This window comes from Melozone crissalis, unplaced genomic scaffold (genome assembly GCF_028551555.1).
Source record: "Melozone crissalis strain CALT ecotype California unplaced genomic scaffold, PUWL_Pcris_2 ptg000023l_1, whole genome shotgun sequence".
Classification (NCBI taxonomy): domain Eukaryota; kingdom Metazoa; phylum Chordata; class Aves; order Passeriformes; family Passerellidae; genus Melozone; species Melozone crissalis.
Genome location: NW_026535801.1, coordinates 31,580,692 through 31,599,057, shown reverse-complemented (window position 1 = coordinate 31,599,057; position 18,366 = coordinate 31,580,692). Strand labels below are relative to the sequence as shown.

Genomic DNA, 18,366 nt, shown 5'->3' with positions numbered 1-18,366 from the left:
ACAAAAGCACCCCAGGATCACAGCTTTGTCACCTCCTGAAGTGTTCACCTGTGGCCTGTTAGTTAAGCACTCACTCACAGCATGAAGGGCTGCGAGATTCAAAGCAAAGAATTGCAATTCAACTCTGTCTCTGGCATCAGCACCCTTTTTTATTGGTAGTGTAAAGTTATTCACCATGCTGCTGTGTAATCAAAGCTCTAAAGTGTTTGCACTGTAAACACTTCTGTACACAAAGATTTGTGACAAAAGATGAATTCCTAGGAGTTCATGTCTACAAAGTACAAATCTACCAGTGAGGACTGTGCTTTCTAGAAAGCCAGAGGCAAGGATGGCAGGCTCTCCTGTACTGGTTTGACTTATGATCTGTTGAATCTGTTCAGATGAAATCCCCAAACATTCCTGCATAAAGCTGAAGTCATCACATTTTTTGCCAAAGTAATGGAATTCACATGATTTCTGATGCAGTTTAAGAGTACAGAGATCAGATCAATCCCTTTTGGGGCTGTTCCATGAACCTCTTGGTCAAAACAGTGAACAAAAGATCTTTACACCTCACAGATGAGTACTCCTGCAGCTGGAATCACACTGTTATGGTTCTTATCAAAACTGATGATTCTGCCCATTTCAGTAAAAGCTCTTACAGTCATGTTACTCATCTATTGTCACATCTCCAGAATGTGATTTGCACATTTCATGGGAGAAGTCTCAGGAAGATCCACTGCACATGTCCACCTTGCTGGTTTGCATCTATCTTTTATATATAGACAATGTCACAATTACTTTGTTAATTTTGCTTCTGCCACTAGCAAGAGCAGTTGACATAATCTGTTTTAAAAAGTTTAAAGAGATGCAGCAGAGTTTGATATTCTGAAAGAGTGCAGAGTGGTCTGTGCTGTGTGTGCAGAGTCATTCAGGCAGAGCAAATAGGGTTTTTTTAGGGATTGTTGCAAAGTGTTAGTTTAGGCCATAGCGCTATTGATTTGGATATTTTCAAAAGAGCAGCTTTGTTAATTTTTTATTATTTGTCACACACTGTGGCAGACAAAAACATTATTTAAATGTAACTCTTCATGCTAGAAGCAAATTCTTATCACAACACAAAATCACCATTTGACTGAGTTGCAAAAACTTGCATTTAAAACTGTAAATTACTAACTGTTGGTTTGGATCAGGAGTCATTGGTGTCTACTAGAACTTAATACCATTTAAATGAAATGCTTACATTTGTAATTAGTTTATTGACTAGAATATCCCCTATTGGGAACATAAAAACCCCTTAAATATGATTTGAAATGACAGGCTAAAATAATTGTCCATGCTTTACAAGGATTTAGGAAAGATTAGGAAGAATGTCTCTCAAAAATTAAAGAAGTCCCTACAGTACCTTTGTGTCTCTGATCCAATCCAAAAGCATCTTTAAAATGATGACCTACACTTACTCCTAATCCTCAACCTGACTTGCCAAATCTGTATGCAAATTCTAACAGGTAATAAAGGATTATCAGATTTATTAATTTTCCTCAGGGACTGCTCTGCTGTACCAGGTGGTTGCTCCAAAACACAGCTCAGACATTTTGCAATCTGCATTTCTCTAGATTTCTTGCTCACTCTTTGCCTCTGTGTGCAAGATGCCAGATAACCAGGGTGAGTTCACCAGGACCCAGAAAATCTAAAACAAAGTTCTAGTGTGCTTTCATGCCAGAATGGCTATGGGGAAAGATGGGAGGACATCTTTCCTCAGTGACTCTTAATACCTCTTGCTACCGTGAATTTTTCAATTTTTTGTATGAAGCTACTTGTATTTTTCCTGATGCTGTTTCTGGAATTTCCCTATATATCTTGGTCTTAGCCTTGCATCTTATCAATATTAACTGGCATCTTTTCTTTTCTTTTCGTTTTTCTTTTCTTTTCTTTTCTTTTCTTTTCTTTTCTTTTCTTTTCTTTTCTTTTCTTTTCTTTTCTTTATTTCCTTGGTTCACACAAGGGAGTTGAAGATGTGCTTAGAGAGATCCAGGCAGAGCTGAGAGATGAGAACAGTAATCTTCCTGGTTGGGGAGTAAAGTAATATGAAACAAATGGTCAGGGGTCACTTTTCTGAGAATCAGCATAAATATCCAATGTGTGCACTTAACACCTACTGCCTTAAACAGTAATTCTGCTCATGCACTTCTAAGGGTAGACTCTGAGCCAGAATTAATTGGTTGAGATCTCCTGGCTAATTCCAAACATTAATTTGTTCATTCTGACAGGAGCTGTACAGTGAACATCTTATGAACACTTTAGCCCATTCAGAGATTACATCCAAAATGGGGAGGACACCTGTGTGGGTGCTTCCTCCATCTGGTGGTTGGCGAGCTGGAAGCTCATCTGGAGTAAATCAGCAAGTTCTCTTGAAGTCTCAGTGAGATAAGACATGTTGTTTTACATCCTCCTGACACTTTGAAGAGCTTCAGACATATATAAACCCAGAGAAGCAGATTCTCTTTAGTTCTAGAATATCTCCATATTAGCATGAGAAAAGGAGAAGAAATTAAAGAAAAAAGAAAGCAGGAAGAAAACACCACAGAATTGAGAGATTTGTAGCAGGTGGAATAGAGGACATTTGGGAAACACCTCCAGTGAATCTGTTGAGTGGTACCTTGACCTGGACAAAATGGTTGTTTTGAGTGAAGTCTACTGGCCTTTGATCAGACACTTGTGTTGAAGACTGCCTAGCTGGAAGCTATGTAGTTGGCAAGGTTTGTCTTGTTTTCTTTCTTTTCCTCTATTTTTTCCTTTTCTTTGCTGTTTTCTTGATGATGGTTTTGTACATACTAGCTGTGCTTAAAAAAAAAAAAAGGAAAATAAATAAATAAAGGATTCATTCATCCAGGAATGAATTCAGCTGAGTAGTTGAGTGCCATTCATACATGCCACATGTATGTGAAATAAAAACCAGGAAAGCACTGTGATTCCGAGGCACATGAAGACAGATGTGAGGTTCAATTCCCAGCAGGGTTGACTTAGCCTTTCATCCTTCCAAAGCAGACAAATTGCATTCTGTGCAGTTTTCTGTGTGGGGTCTTTAGGAAGAGACCTTGAGAAAGCAAGTTTCTTCCTGCCCAGATTGCATATTATAGATATTTCATAAATCTCTGTCCCCAGCCAACAATTCCCTTGCAGGCTGGGGTGTGCCAGAGGCTGAAAGATGATGGTCCTAGAAGACTGGCTTCCTGTTGGCATCACAGAGACCTTCAATCAGCAGGAAGGGATGAACAAAGAGACTGCAGCAGCTTATTGCACCAGAGAAGGAATGAAAATCTGCACCAGGGATCTGTGAGAGGGAAGCAGGGATACACTCTGGGAGAAACAACTGCATCTGCAACAAGATTATCCTTACTGAGAGAACAAAGGGAGCAAAAATAGATTTGATCTGCAACAGAGGAAATAGTGGGTTTATCTGTATCTTATCTGCTTCACAATAGCGCCCTATTTGACAGTAAGCCCTATTTATTGTAAAATAATGAAGCCCTGATTTGAGTTTAAAAAAAAAACCCTGGCGGATGCCAACTAATAAAGAGTCACATTTGGAATTAATATTTGATAGACAACAGACTTTGTTACAGACTAAATCTCAAACACCTCCCTTTTTATACTATACAGAGGTTAAATGACCAAATTATTAGCTCAAGGCATTGATTTATGCCAGAGTTACTAAGGCAGGGATGAAATTTTAGTACTGGCTCATGGACATGGTTCACAGTGACATTCACATTTCTTTTTTGTAGCTGAGTTCACAGGTTCCACTTCAGCATTTCTCTTCCACTGAATTTTCTCTTACTGTAAGTGAGGAGCAACTGCTGGCACAATTAGCAAATTTTCCTGTCTGTTAATAATTAGAAATTGGCTCCTGTCAGACAGCACAAACTTCAGTTTGTTGGGAAGAGGTGCCAGGCAGGTCAGTATACTTTTCTGGTTTATTATCTTTCATGCTGCACAATACCTCAGCAGCTCCTCAGAAATAGCAAACAACACTGACACTTCAGAAAAATAGAGGGTCACTCATGAAAAAAAAAACAACAAACCAATAAAAAAACCCAAAAAAACTATGAAGTGGTAAAAACTACCCCAAACATAACCAAGCAAACAAGAACTATCTAATTCATTAATAAACCCTAACATTTTAATTGTGACTAACATTTTAATTGTGACTACAGCCTGCCTATATATCCTTTGATTTTTCTTTATAAATATATGATGATTGACCAATTACTAACATGAAGACTACACCTAATCACTACAGTACCCATTGTAAGGAGTTGAAAGGTTTTGTACTGGGCATCTTCATACATTATTAGTCCCATCAAAGGCACTGAGTGTGCTTACATGAGTAAGTGCCCAGTAGGGTGAGTAATTGCTCTATGCTATTGCCTGTTGTCAATAAGAAGCACGGAATAAAGAAAAATCCATTGTAATTTTACAGAAATTACAGAAACAAATTGTCAGAAACAAACAATGGGGAAAACCTTTACTCTTTAAGATACCCTTTTCTACACATATATTCTGGCTTAACAGACACAGTTTCCTTCTTAGCTCTTACAATTTCTTCTTCAGATGCTTCAACTATGGGTTGTTTTATAAATATCAAGCACAACCACTTAGTAACTTTGGTATTAACTACTTGGAAAAACAAGCACACAAACAACACTAAAGAGAGCCCCAAAGCAGTGTTTGTCACTGGAAAATGAATGTAATCAACATATCATCGATGTTGAAGCATCATCATTAGGTGAACCTGGCTTAGATGCAAAAAAAAAGCACAAGGTTTATTCAGTGACATTTTAAATCTTCATTCTAGCTATGAACTATGGAACTGTTCTAGTACTAGTTAAAGACACAAAATAGAGTTCAGGGGTATGGAAAATTTTCTTTGATGTTCACAGCTGTCTCTGAAATCTCTGCTCAGTGAGCTCTAACAAAGTCTGGGGCAATGGAGAGCACTGTAAGTGCTGGAATTAATTCCGTAATATTCATTAACAATAATATTCTTTGGCTCCCAGAAATGGCCTGCTGGTCTACACCTTTGTCATGTGTGCAATATTCCTCTGCACATAGCACATATACATGAGTGCAGATACTGTTTTCCTGACCATAACAATCCTAAGCTTATTCACAGCTCTAATGAAATATTAGAAATGAAACAGCTTGTTAGTGCACCAGTGTACTTCACTTATGATCAGATTAATAAAGTGAAAAGATGTCTTACCCACAAAGGGATATGGGCTGTTTTTAGGGTGGAAATATTACTGTTTGTTATTGGGACACTGAGCCCTCAAGAACAAAGCTCTCAGTCTGACTGCACATAACCCCAAACCCATTAAGCAATAACTGCAGCATCATTTTTACTGAGGTAGCAGGGAACCATTCTGCCCCTCCCCAGAGCCACTCACCTGTTCAGCTTTCTGGTGGAAGACAGCAGACATGGCTAAGATGGTGCTGCGCTCATCCAGAGCTGCAGCAAAGCTCTTCCACTCCTGATCCAGCTGGCTGGAAATTTGTTTGATTTGCTGGGAAGCATAGTGGCCTGCCTCGGAGAGCCTCGACGCCACAGACATGATTCTATTGATGTTGACATAGGCATTCTGAAAATTAAAAAGCACACATAAATAAAGAGAAGGAAGAACTGTGACCACCCTCTGCATTCATTACACATTCCAAGCACAATCAGTTGGAGTAAAGCCAAGCAGTTCAGTGAGAGCAATCAGCCACCTGCTTCAATATGCGTGGATAGCAGGCAGAATACCTTCCACTCTAAAAACACATCCCTCTGGATTCTTTCTGTACATCTATGCTATTATCTAACACTGTTATCTCCCCCTCTCTCCTTGAATTTATTTATGTAAAACTAATTTTCCATACTTTAGCTACTCACTCACCTGTTAGGGTGTACTCATTGCTTCTATATTATTTCTGATATTTTTGTTGCATTAATTCATATTTCTGGATGCTATGTCCACATATTCATAGGTAAAAGGTTTGCTTTATGCCCTTTGAGAACTGTCTGATAATCCTTTATAGACATGTAGTGTCAACAAATGGAAAAGCCTTACCGAATTTAAAAGAGCTCATAAGGCTATCCTATAGAAATATAAGTGTTTCCATAGAAATGTCTATTACATTATGGTGTTCAGTTAAAATGTTATCTTTTCTGCAGGCTATTTTAAGCTGTTCTCCAGCAGAGATATTATTCAACTCTATCCTGCATTTAGAAGGATTCAAAAGCCTCTAAAAGGGTAATATTTTCTGTTCTTTCATAAGAATTTTCCATTTTTTTTTTTAATCAGCCTTAGAGAAGTGGAAGAATAGCTTTTTCTCAAACTGAACCTCAGACAGCAATTTAATTGCATTACAATACCCCCATTCTGCATAGGAATGTAAGCTGAAAATAAATAGCCATCATGACAGTGTCCCACACTGATGCACCATCACAAGACAAATGACAGCTGTCCTGCAGATTCCTGAAAAGTCACTTGATGTAAGCACTTTTCCTTTTTCTTTCCTCCTCACCAGAGGAAAGGAACATCTCAAAATTTGAGTTGTTTTGGTAATGATGACTTACTGCTGCTTTCTTGTCTCTCTAAAATATTTCCAAAGGGCTTTAGAAATTTCTGGGAGTAGAATCTGTAAGACCCTCAGGCACAAGGACAGACACAGCCCTGATGATTTTAGCAGCATTACTCATGGGCAAATAATAAATCAGAGATGGAAGTGTTTGTTGGAGCAGGATCTCATCAGAGTGAGTGGGAGCAAAACGTGGAAAGATATCTGCCAATCCAAACATGAAATGCAACAGAGCACTGCCAAGGTAGGCACAGGTCCAAACTAAGTTGTAAAGCAGGGCAAAGTATGTCTGCAAAGTGTGTGGGATACCTATGAAGTACATTCATCATAACTCTAGGTGCTAAATGGGAAAAAGATTGGGCCCCAGCCCTTTGAGCCACTCAATTCTCCCTGGCAGAACCATGGCTGTGACAACTGTCATATAAATAATATAGATCTAAAGCAATACCCAGCCTTCAGTCTTGTTTTTTCCTCTTATCACAAAGCCTTTTCTTAAAAATTGGATTTGGCTCAAAATTGTTAGATTAATTTTTAAGAAATAGCCATCTTTTTTCACTACAACTAGAGAAACCAATCAAAACTACTCTGGAGCTTAAAGTATACTAAAAAAAGACACTATGATTCGAAATTTTGACCACCAGCCACAGTCCAACATTTCTTTGTGTCTCTCTAGGCTAGAAACTGGAAATCATACTAAATGTTTAAGCCTTTTTCCCAGAAATCCTTCATGAGTAAAACCTCAGCCAAGATAATTTTGCAACATTTCAGGTCAATCCTCGTGGTGGAAAGTAGTGCAGCATCACTACAGGTGCTAAAACTTAAATGAGCTGTGCCAAAGTCATGGAACATTGCTGTGTTTGAAGAAAAAGTTCCCAAAGAAGTTTCAATTTCCTGTAGAAAGTGGTTGTTTTCATCCTGATTGTGTTTATTTATTTTTATTTTTTATTTATCTCAGCCACTGCAATGCAATGGGCATGGAGGGAACAACTGTGAATTCTGGGGTTCCCGATGGCTCCAGTGCACAGCTGTGTTAACCAGCAGGAGGGTAAAGCAAAATTTAGCTGAACTGTAGCAGATGTTCTGAGAGTCTAGTTCTTAAGTCAGATAGTTTTATATATTGTTATGTCTATTTTATTTTTATACAGGAATAAGGATGAAAATGTCTCTTTCCTATATGAGAGTTTTTGATGGAAGGGTACCAACCCACTAACTCCATAGCTTTTTCAGCAGGAAGCAAGAAGCAGTTTGGGAATCACCAGCTCACACCTCCATTCTTTGTGCACCAGGTGGAAAAGGCTCAGAAAACAAAGACTCCTGAGCTTCTCCTGCTCATTTTTGAGCAAAAAATGCACCTAAGTGCAGTATCACCTGTGATGGGCTCTTCTGTATTGCTGTAGCAGATTGAAGTAAAATGCAGTGTGGCCTCAAGGCAATCCATAATTTACTTTCAGGAAAAAACCCCAACATTTAACTGACCACAATCCACAAAATGCAAGACATTTCTGAACAAACATTGTAAGCCAGGTTTTTTTCTTTCATCTTTATCTGCCAATGTGTAACGTTCTGAAGTAAAATGGAAAATCTATGCTGACGAAATTCATCTGTTGACATTTCACAAAGTTAAATTTTCCTTTCCCTCTGGTGTGTTCACTTCTATAAACTGAGTGAATTGAGATTTCTTCTGTGTCACTATTATATAGATCTTTCAATCTTAACAGGAAATAAATTCAATACAGCAACTAATGTCTGTGATTTTGTTTTTCCTTTAGGCTTGGAAAATTCACAATAGTAGGTGCATGGAAAGTCTCACTGTAAATTTAACCTAACCTCATATTTCTTTCAAACCTTAGAGGGGTCTCTGAAGAGAACCACTCAGGGATCACTCATCTATAGCTATATAGGAGCACAATAGGTCAAAAAATGAGGAAACAATATATTAATGCCTAGAAGTAGAAGCACTTCAGCTGACATTCTATAGTCGTGACATTAGGATGCACTAAAATTTTAGCTAATAAATACCTTTCAGCATTGAACAAAATTTATTTCACATGTACTTGCATGCTTTTCAAAGGCACTTCTCATGTTAGACTTAATTTTTTATTTGCAGTATTTCATCAAAATCAGGATGAAAACAACCTTTTTCTACAGAAAATCTAAACTTCTTTTTCTTCAAACTTTTTCTTCAAACACAGCAATGTTCCATGACTTTGACACAGCTCATTATTTCAAATTTGAAACTTTAGTCCTAAAAGGGGAATTTTTACCTTCTAAAAATCACTGGGCTGGAAAACAAAACCAAAATTTCCCTGCATGTAGATGGATATCATGATAGGTAAGAGTTTCTTTTGCAGTTGACAAAAGCCTTGAGCAGTGCCTTGTGAGCTCCCATTCCCCTCTTTGTCCACCAACTCTCAGCCCACTTCTGTGGCCCAGCCAAGACCCTGATTCTGGTTCCCAGCTGTGACACATCTGTCCCACCAGCACAGCAAACACTGTGCACGTCCAGGTCCCTCCCAGATCAGAGCCCTCAGTGTCAGCAATGAGCACTGACAGAGGTGGAGCTGCAACATGGAATGATCTCCCTCAGGGAAATACAGGCATTCATCCCTGATCACCTCCTGGGCATGCTGGGAGACCTCCCCTCTAATGAGCCCCTCCAAGCCTGGCTGGGACAACACTTTCTTGTGACACACTTGTGAAAAGAATGCCTGACACTCACAAAAGAAAAAGGAGCAGTGGAAAGCATCAAATCCACAAGGAATTTGGAGTGTTCATCTAATTTCCTAGAGGACTAGGTGAGATACTGTGATGGCAAGCAGCAAAGGTGGGCTACAGGAGAAGGATTCTGCACATTATTGAAAGTGAAATTTCATTGCTGAAGGGTTTTTCTTTATAACAAAATAAAAAAATAACCAGTTTATACTGTGCTACCATGACTTTAGAAACTATACGTGAAATGAGCCTACCACATAAATCCAAAGCAGAATATTTCAGTGACAAAAAAAACCCTCATGAGACATCTTTAAGACCTTTAAGTTTCTATAACAAGACCAATTACATGTAGCCTATGTAATATTGGATGGCATTTTAGTTCAGCCTACATACAGAAAAATACCATTCATTGAGGTAAGATATTGGGAATTTTCAACAGATATCATTAGTCTTTACATTATAATTGTAATGTGTTAGAAATATATTGTGATTTGGGATAAAATGGATCTCTGTGTGGTGTCAGGTAATTCCCTGACAACAGGACAAGCAGCAGTATCAGCACTGAATACTCTCATTTTTGTGTGCAGAAAGCAGGAACTCATAATTTAAGGAAATTATCAGATCCAGACATAAAAAAGTCCAGGCAAGGGAAATACAAATAACTTTGGTCAGAACAAATGGCTTGTACACAAGGTATACAAGTGCAGAGCTACACCTAGTATGCTTTGTGCCATACTGGAACACTGAGGATTTGTTTTCTAGTGAATTTATTAGATTATTGATATTGCTTGAAAAAGGTCTGAGTTAAATATTCATCTTTGTGAAAAGCATTATTGCTTCAGTATAAACATTATACAGCCGTGATAAGGAGTAACAATTTATTTTGAAACAGAAGTGAAAACAAGCACTGCCTCGAATCACAGGGAAAAAAATAATCTATGCTCCTTATTTGAAAGAAAAATACCACACTACAGTTTATTACCTCAAATATATGATTACCCACATCCCACATTGATCATTTAGAAGGAAGCATTATTGTAACAAACAGAGTAGCAAATTGCTTTTCCAAAAGGGAGCTTTGGTCACAGCATGCCTATGGAGGTGTACAGGAAGATCATGCAACAAAAGGCATGACCCAGTAAACATTAGGTATGTGCATTTTCTAGAGGAACTGTAAAAGAAGACTGTGTTATAATTATTATCAGTTATGCCAGGCTTAAAGGACAATAGGCACAGTGTAAAGAAAAAAGACCCTGAAAAACAAACACAACCAAAATAAAACACCTCAAAGATCCAAGATCTGATCTAGCTTTCACTGAAGTTTGTAGGCTTTTCCCCTGCTAAACATGCAGCCATCTTTAGCTACTTTGTCCTCCTCCAGATCTCCAATAGATACTGATTTTAATGTGTTAATAAAACAAAACAAAATTCAATACCATAAAAAAGCCGAAGCCCCACAACCAAAAAAAGCGCCTCAAGATTTCATTATTTTATTACTCATACTTCTGAGTAATAAACAGCTGAGCTATTCTCAATCCAACAGTTGCTGATGTATTGCATGTAAAAAGATCCAGCTAAATTATACATCAAATTTCTACCAAAATCATTAATTTCCTGTTAACAGCAATGATCTCTTTCCAAGCCTAACTCCCAGTTATTTTAAGAAAAGAATACTAGACACCATTATTTTACATTACCATATTTTGTTGTATTATTAGCACAAAAAAGGATAAAGGGAGATCCTCAAGCCTGACTCTTCTAATGGTATTTCTGAAGAATTATGACTGAATTTGCATATTTTACAAGTCAAATGAATTTTAATGCACCCACCTCCAGGACACATTTACTTATTGGGACTCTGAGAGCAGCAGTGTTATATGGAAGCAATGTTATCCTGGATTTTGCTAGATGGCACTGTGAGGGCAAGTTTAACTACCATGTGCCTAGAGCCTGGTTTTGAGTGCTCTGCTCTGATATAATCACAATAAACACATTAATAGGCATTACAAACATTTCTCATCTCCCACTGTTATGCAATGCCCTAGCGAGGCACAGTGCTTGAATAGCTGGCTATGTGGAAGTGGCCTGTGGAATTCAGGTCAGAGAAGTTAATTACCTGACCTGGAATTTGGCCAGAGCCCCAGGGTTAATGCCTGTAACCTGATGAAAGCAGTGTGGGGTCCTCAACTTCCTGGGGTAGTCGGGATCTCTTTTTCCCATTTCAGTCAGCTGCTCTCCAGTGCCTTCCCCTGGGGCTCTCCAGTGCCCTACACCATCAACTTCAACCACCCCTGAGGCGTCAGCCCCTTGCAGCTGCAGCCTGACCCTGCACAGCAGGAGGAGGTTTCACCTGCTGGAGCACCTCACTCAGAGCAAGCTTTGCTGGAGCTGACAGTGTTCAGAGAGGGCTCATCTCTGCACTGCACAGTTGCAGCGGGGAGTATACATGCATTTTGCCATCTCACTGCAACAATCAAAACATCAATACATCCTGTCCTCATTTCTGTGCTGAAAGCAGGGCAGTTTCCAGGACAAATAACCTTATGTCTGGAAAGAATAGGAAAATGACCAAAGCACTTATAAAGGTATAATGATCGTTTTCTTTTTTGAAAAAGAAAGGTAAATTGAGTTGGATTCAAAAGTTCTGGCCAATTAACAACAGAAAAAGGCAAAATCCCACTGTGGCCACAACTGACAGCTTGATTAGTGTCTCCTTTTCAAGGTTTTGAAAAGTACCTTATATTTAAGGTATATACCTCCACCTTTTGTGGAGAGAGAAGTATAAATTATTAAAGTGCATCCTACAGCTCTCATTAATTCCCAGTCAAAGAAATGTCAAAAACTTAAAAAATATTGTATTTGCTCTCTAAAATGTAAACAAACTCCACAGGACTGAGCTGCTCTTAAGTCAAGGAAGTTACCATACATCAGTGTCTGGCTGGACAGAGCAACACTCTACTGCTGCCACAGCCAGCCTGACCTTCCTTACATCCCCTCTCACTGGCCCCTCACTCCCTGAGCACTGGAGGTGGCCTCCTGTGCTGGCCCTCTCCTCCCCCCTGTGCTGCTCACAGTGCCCTCAACTCACCATGGAATTCATGGCAAAGTGGTTGTGCTGTGTCTGCAGGTCCAGGGCATGTTGGTAGCTCACACCGATCTCTGTGTGGCTCTGCAGGAACAACTCCTTGTTGTGGCTGATCCAGTCGAACATCTAGAAGGGTTCACACAGAGAGAGGGAAAAAACCAGAGTTAGACAAGAAAGGAAACAGTAAGAGACAGTGCAAAATATAAAAGTCTTCTTCTGAGACAGATGTGTGTGCAACACAGCCAAAATCATCTCACCTATGATCCTCAATAAAAGAAACTGTTGCTGAGCAATGGAAGAATTGAAGTTATCACCAAATTTCACTATTAACAGAAAGATAGGTCAGGAAAAATAATTTATTAAACATGTTATTCAGTAAGCTTGATCCCACAGTCTTGTCCTATAAGTAATGGGAATTTCATATACAGAAAAATGTCAGCAGAGGGAACAGTAATCAGGGATTGCTTCATTGACCAAAGATCTAGCAGTTGATAAAGTACTTTTAATTCACAAGTGGACCAAAAATTCAATAAATATTAGTGATGCAATTTTCTCAAACCCCTTTCTGTTTTATCTATATATAAAGTTTCCAAATGTTACATTCAAATAGCCAGCTGACTTCCTACACTTTTATTTCCTAGATTATTCCAACTTCAAAGTCAGAACCCAGCCTTTCTGCCACTTACTATTTTTGGGAATGAAGAGAAAAAAAAGAAAAAACGTATTTTATTAAACATCTATAGACAGCTTCAACTTCTTCCACTTTCAAATGTATTCCCAAGCAAAATGGATTGTTCAGTACTTCAGACACAGATAGAAATATATTGAATAAAGCTGATAAAACTCATTTCTTATTCAGAAGCACGTCAGTGTGACATTTCAATCTGCAGCCCATTCATTCATTATAAGCTGTCACAACCCAGCTAAGAGATAGTGCATTTATGTTTCAGCTTGTTCTGTGTTGTGCTGGAGACTAAATGCATTCAAAGTGAAAACTTTCCATTCTTTACTCTTGACTGCTGCTCTGCAGGCAATTGCAATCTCAGATCTTTTCTGCAAATATTTTTTTTTTGCAGAATCTCTTTAAAACCATGTTTTCTTATCTCCATCCCAGTAACCTGGGGAATTGTCCACTAATAAGGACTCTTTCATAACAATAAAAAAAATAATAATAATAATAACAAAATCCCCTTAATTCATTACAAAAAAGAAAAGCTAATTACGGAGGCTGCACAGGTCAGGTCAGTGTAGTCCCTGGTCTTAGACAGTCTTAGAGAAAGTGTTTTAAGTGTAAAGAGTTTAAGTGTTTTAAGGTAGAAAGGCAGTGATGCAGCTTCTAAGTAACCACCTTAGGGTGAAATATCAGTCCAGATCTTTGTTATACATTTACATATCCTCCAATAAAAAGCTGGTTTGTTCTTAGCACTGCATAACAACTTTTGACCTGTGACAGCTGAAGAACACTCAGAGCCCACTGCTCTGTTGCTGTAGCTGCTCAGGGTCACTTCCCCATTCCCTGTGGAGATGGGGCTCCTGGGAGGAGAGAAAAGGCCCTGCATGGGTCACCAAAGATTCCTGCAGGAAAAACAGCATTTCATGCTGAGCACTCAATGCAGCTTGGGAGTGCTCTGCTGTACGGAGGGGATTTGCAAAAATAACACTGAATATCCCTTTCAACAAAAGAAAAATAAACATTCCAAGTGTCACCAGACACACTACACTGACCTGGTCCCCAAGAAACTGTCACATACGCCTGAGTTCTTAATCTTTTATTTATGAAAATACACTTGCAGCTACAGAGTCTACATCAGTCTTGTATTTTCTGTTGATAAATAGTCCTAAAAGCTGAATTTGATTCAAGTTACAAAGATGCAAGTCCAAAGTAATATCAATGCCATGGATACTTTCTACCAATGGAGCTGATCAGGCCTATCATCATTTTTTCAGGAAATATAAATAAAAAATTTTTGCAAGGATGAGGTCAGAGCTTTCAAACTTTACTGCCAAGTAAACTGAATGAAACTACCTAGTACACCTGAAGAGACATTAAAGCTTTCTCATCTGATTCCTTTTTCTCACTTTATGAAGATTTAATAAGCAACATTAGCACAACATAATTTGCCACACTTGTGAGCTTAAAGGGAAAAAAAAGGACAGGAAAAACATAAAGGTAAAAAAGAAAGGAAAATTCCATAACAGCCAAGTTCAAGTCCTAACAACAAGATTTTATGTCTCTGAGGAAAGACCAACAGAGATTTCTTGTAAGTAGATATATGTTTTATGAGAACATTTTTTTTCAATGTTTTAAACAATCTAAAGACAGTCAGGGAAAAGAAAATTGGCAGCAATCCACTAAAAATAAACAGTAAATTTAATATTTTATGCTCAGCAAAGCCAAATCAGGATCTTTTTAAGACAAGTAATTCAAACAAGTAATCTATTGTTCTGTGGATAGGGAGCATTTCCTTTATCTAATCTATACACTTATTGAAGGATGAGAAGCTAGCTTAAGTTAAACCATGCTTCTCCCTTTTAATGTAAAATAATAAACTATTAAGAAAAAGAAAGGAAGTTTAAGAGATTATTTGCCCTTTTTTGTCTTGTTAAATCAGCTGAAATATAACAACAACAGTTTAAAGGATGCCCTTCAAGAGTTTTGAACAATACTGAGCAATAGACCTCAATGATGAGATATGTAAGTATTACACAGTACCACAGGTCACAAGATTTCCTTAACAATGATGGGATTTAAATAAATACCTAAAAATGGGGTCTTATTTACTTTTGAGATACAATGGATTGTGTTTTCAAACTTTTTTCTTGGACCAAAAACTCTAAAATGGTCTTAAACAATTTTCTCATAATAATGTGACCCAAAGTTGAGACTCTGAAAATAGCAGATGAAATGTGAGTTGTGATGGTGCCGTGAGAGTTTGCAACGCATGGCCAGGAGGTTTTGATATGAAGGTTTGTCAGCATTGTCTGGCCTGGCCCATATTACCAGCAATGTTCCCTGAAAGCTTTCAAGTGAAACCTGTTTTCCACATGAGAAACTCTGATGCTTCCTGTGTTCCTGAAGTGAGTGTGCTGCCTCGTTTGTTTAATTAAAACGCACCATTACGGATGTGAACATGGCAATGACCCAACAATTGCTGTTTCTCTCAACCCTGCAAGGACTGCCCCAGCTTCAAGGGGCTAATGTGGGCTCCTGGAAAAATGTTCAAGATCCTTTGACAAGTCAGTTTCCCTGCCAAAGGAATGAGTTTTTAATACAATAAATATCAAAGAGTGGAGAATGTGCCCTGTGAGATCAGTTTAAGCCAGATAGAGTGTCAGCAAACAGATTTTCTGTGTCACTCTAACATTGCTATACAGCACTGTATCAACTGATCTCATCCCATCCATGAAAAAGACCCTCTTAACAAACCTAGTCTAGTGATTATCACAAAATGAATGGATCTTTAATTATTCCTGTGACTTACTTCTTAGTTGGAGTCATGCTGACTGCCAGTGAAATAATTCTGCTCTCAAGCCTTCTAATCACTCCTGCAGTCATGAATTCACACTAAACAGCAGCACAGAATAACTAAGATTGGACATTACATCACTAAAACCACATGAACCAACTGTCCTCAGTGTCTCCCAGACTGGCACTTCTCCACATTGCTGTAGATAATCTGGAGACCAGTTAAGTACTTAGAAGTTTTCCAGTGACTGGGAAGCAGGGGGAGGGATTAAGCACACTTAAAAAAAAAGATAAACTTTCAGTGTGATTATCTCTTGTAGACCTGTTTCTAAAAATACATAAAGAAAATTGAATGCATGTGCTGAAGAATGTGAAGTGCTACATTTAATTAAGGAAATTAGTCTTTTATGAGAGTCAGAAGAACTAAGAATGATCCAAAGGGTCTCTTCTCTCTGCATTTTAAGAATCTAGCCTCACTGTCCCTAGTGATCATATAAGCACCTGTAATTATTATAGATGTGGTCTTGAGGCAACTTCACTTGAGATTAGGGTATCAGATCACAGCTCCAGCATCAGTCCTGCTGGCAACAACAAGTTCTTAACCTCATGTTTTGTCATCATAGTTGATGAGTTACTAGAAAATCCAGGTTAAGTGTTAGACCAAACAGCAGGACTCAAGCTGGTCATGGATAAGTCCTACAGAGAGAGAATGTGACTCCATATTTTCCCTGGATTTGTAACATCTGGCAGGCTAGTGAGAACAGGGTGAGAACAGCTGTTTGAGAACAGACAAGAAACACACGGATATGGAACAGCATATATGCAGGCTGTGCACAGTCCAGCTCTACATCAGCTAAAATGAGATTTATAACATAATTTCAGATAAAAACCTCTGCTCTCTGGCTTTTGTTAGTGCTTGCTGAGGAGCATTAGCACTGGATTCTGAACACAGTGGTGCAGAGCACCACAGGTTGATGTGCCCAGCACATGGCTGGCAGCACACCCCATGCCAGTGGTATTGATGGGAGGATTACAGTCCTCATGGCCTTGGCAGCCAGTGAACTGAACATATTTATTAATGAAATTGTTTATACATGCTAGAAATAATAAATCCCAAATCTATTGAACACTCTACTAGGGCTGGAATTAATTATGAACTGGCTTGTAGCAAATCATCTTCTCTCTAAGTTCTGAGCCATAAATATCAAACTCATATGGTTAATTAAGGGCAGAATGATAACCATTATAGCCATGTAATCTTGAGGAACAATATAGGGTACATATAAAGAAAACAGTTCCAAAGGGACATTCAGATCAAGTCCAATCACTGCTTTTGGCAGCCAACCACAGGATAAAATTTTCTCTCATAAAGGGATGAAGCTCCACCTGAAAGCTAGTGAAGTGCTACAGCCCAGCTCCTCCTATGATAAGCAACTCCAAAAACTTTCTGCTCCTGTTACTGAGCTCTTCACATACTCTCTGATCTACACAAGGCTCATATCCAGTCTATACACATTTTCTCTTAGGTCAACATTTCCCTACAAGTTAAAAAAGTCCTCCAGGTGTTGAACTTTTTCCAGTGTGGACCAGGTGGAGTCATTGTCTCTTCTGCTGTTTGCTTTACTACAGCCCAGCTCTTTTGAAGCTTCTTAAGATACACAGTCTTTCTCTGCACTTGTTTTAGTTCATGGGTATTTTTCAATCCCAACTGAGATTTTAAGGACTAACCCTAAGGACTTTTTGAAATGTTGATTTTATTTCTTTTTTGGAAATACTCCAGCTGACATCATTTAGGATAACTTGTGCAGTGCTTCTGGCATCAGTTCTAGAAAAGGAGACAGAAAAATGGGAGAGCAACAGCTGCTGGATCAACGTCAGTACCTTCTGCTTTGCCTCACTATCTTTTCTCTTGGTAGTTCCCTGCACAAATACTGACAAAGACCAGTAGTGTTTATGTGATTTGCTCTGACAAGCACAACTCAGATGATGTTCTGAATAAAAGCAAGTTCAAGAGCACTTAGGGAAAAGACAAGACAGGGTTTTGAAATCCAGGTAGTCATAAATGCATTCTCTCAATATGCACCCATATGCTGCTAACAAAGAGACAAAAAATGTTAATCTAAAAGAATGTCCTGCCTGTAGTTGTGGAGAGGGTAGATCAGTAATTATATGCCAGGTGAAATCCCTTTCAGATCAGTGCTTTCCAGTCTTTTCCAATCTGTAGACCCCATAATTTTTTTCAAGGCAATCACTATAGCCACTTAAGGTCTTCAAAGAATAAATCTGTTTTATCAAATACCTTTACCAACCACTAAGGAACTTAATATCCATGATTCACAGGTTGGGAAATGCTAGAGGTAAGCATTTCTTATTAAAGAGAGGTCCATTTAAGAGTCCATGTGCATTTTGTATTTTCAAAACTGTCCAGCCAGTGTTAAACTGAATAATCTACAACAGAAAGTGGAAAGTTCCACTCTCAGAGCATGTACAGCTAAGCAAGTTC

General features: G+C 38.5%; 1 protein-coding gene across 8 annotated transcripts in view; it reads right to left on the bottom strand.

Moving 5' to 3' along the window:
• Positions 1 to 18,366, bottom strand: part of KALRN (kalirin RhoGEF kinase) — a 459,777-nt gene that overhangs the window by 234,861 nt on the left and 206,550 nt on the right. For all 8 annotated transcript variants that reach the window (XM_054277949.1, XM_054277952.1, XM_054277950.1 and 5 more), the window contains exons 6-7: positions 12,401 to 12,523; positions 5,430 to 5,621 (exon numbers count right to left, since the gene is read on the bottom strand). In XM_054277949.1, coding sequence (XP_054133924.1) covers positions 5,430 to 5,621; positions 12,401 to 12,523 — 315 coding nt within the window. The remainder of the gene's footprint in view (positions 1 to 5,429; positions 5,622 to 12,400; positions 12,524 to 18,366) is intronic.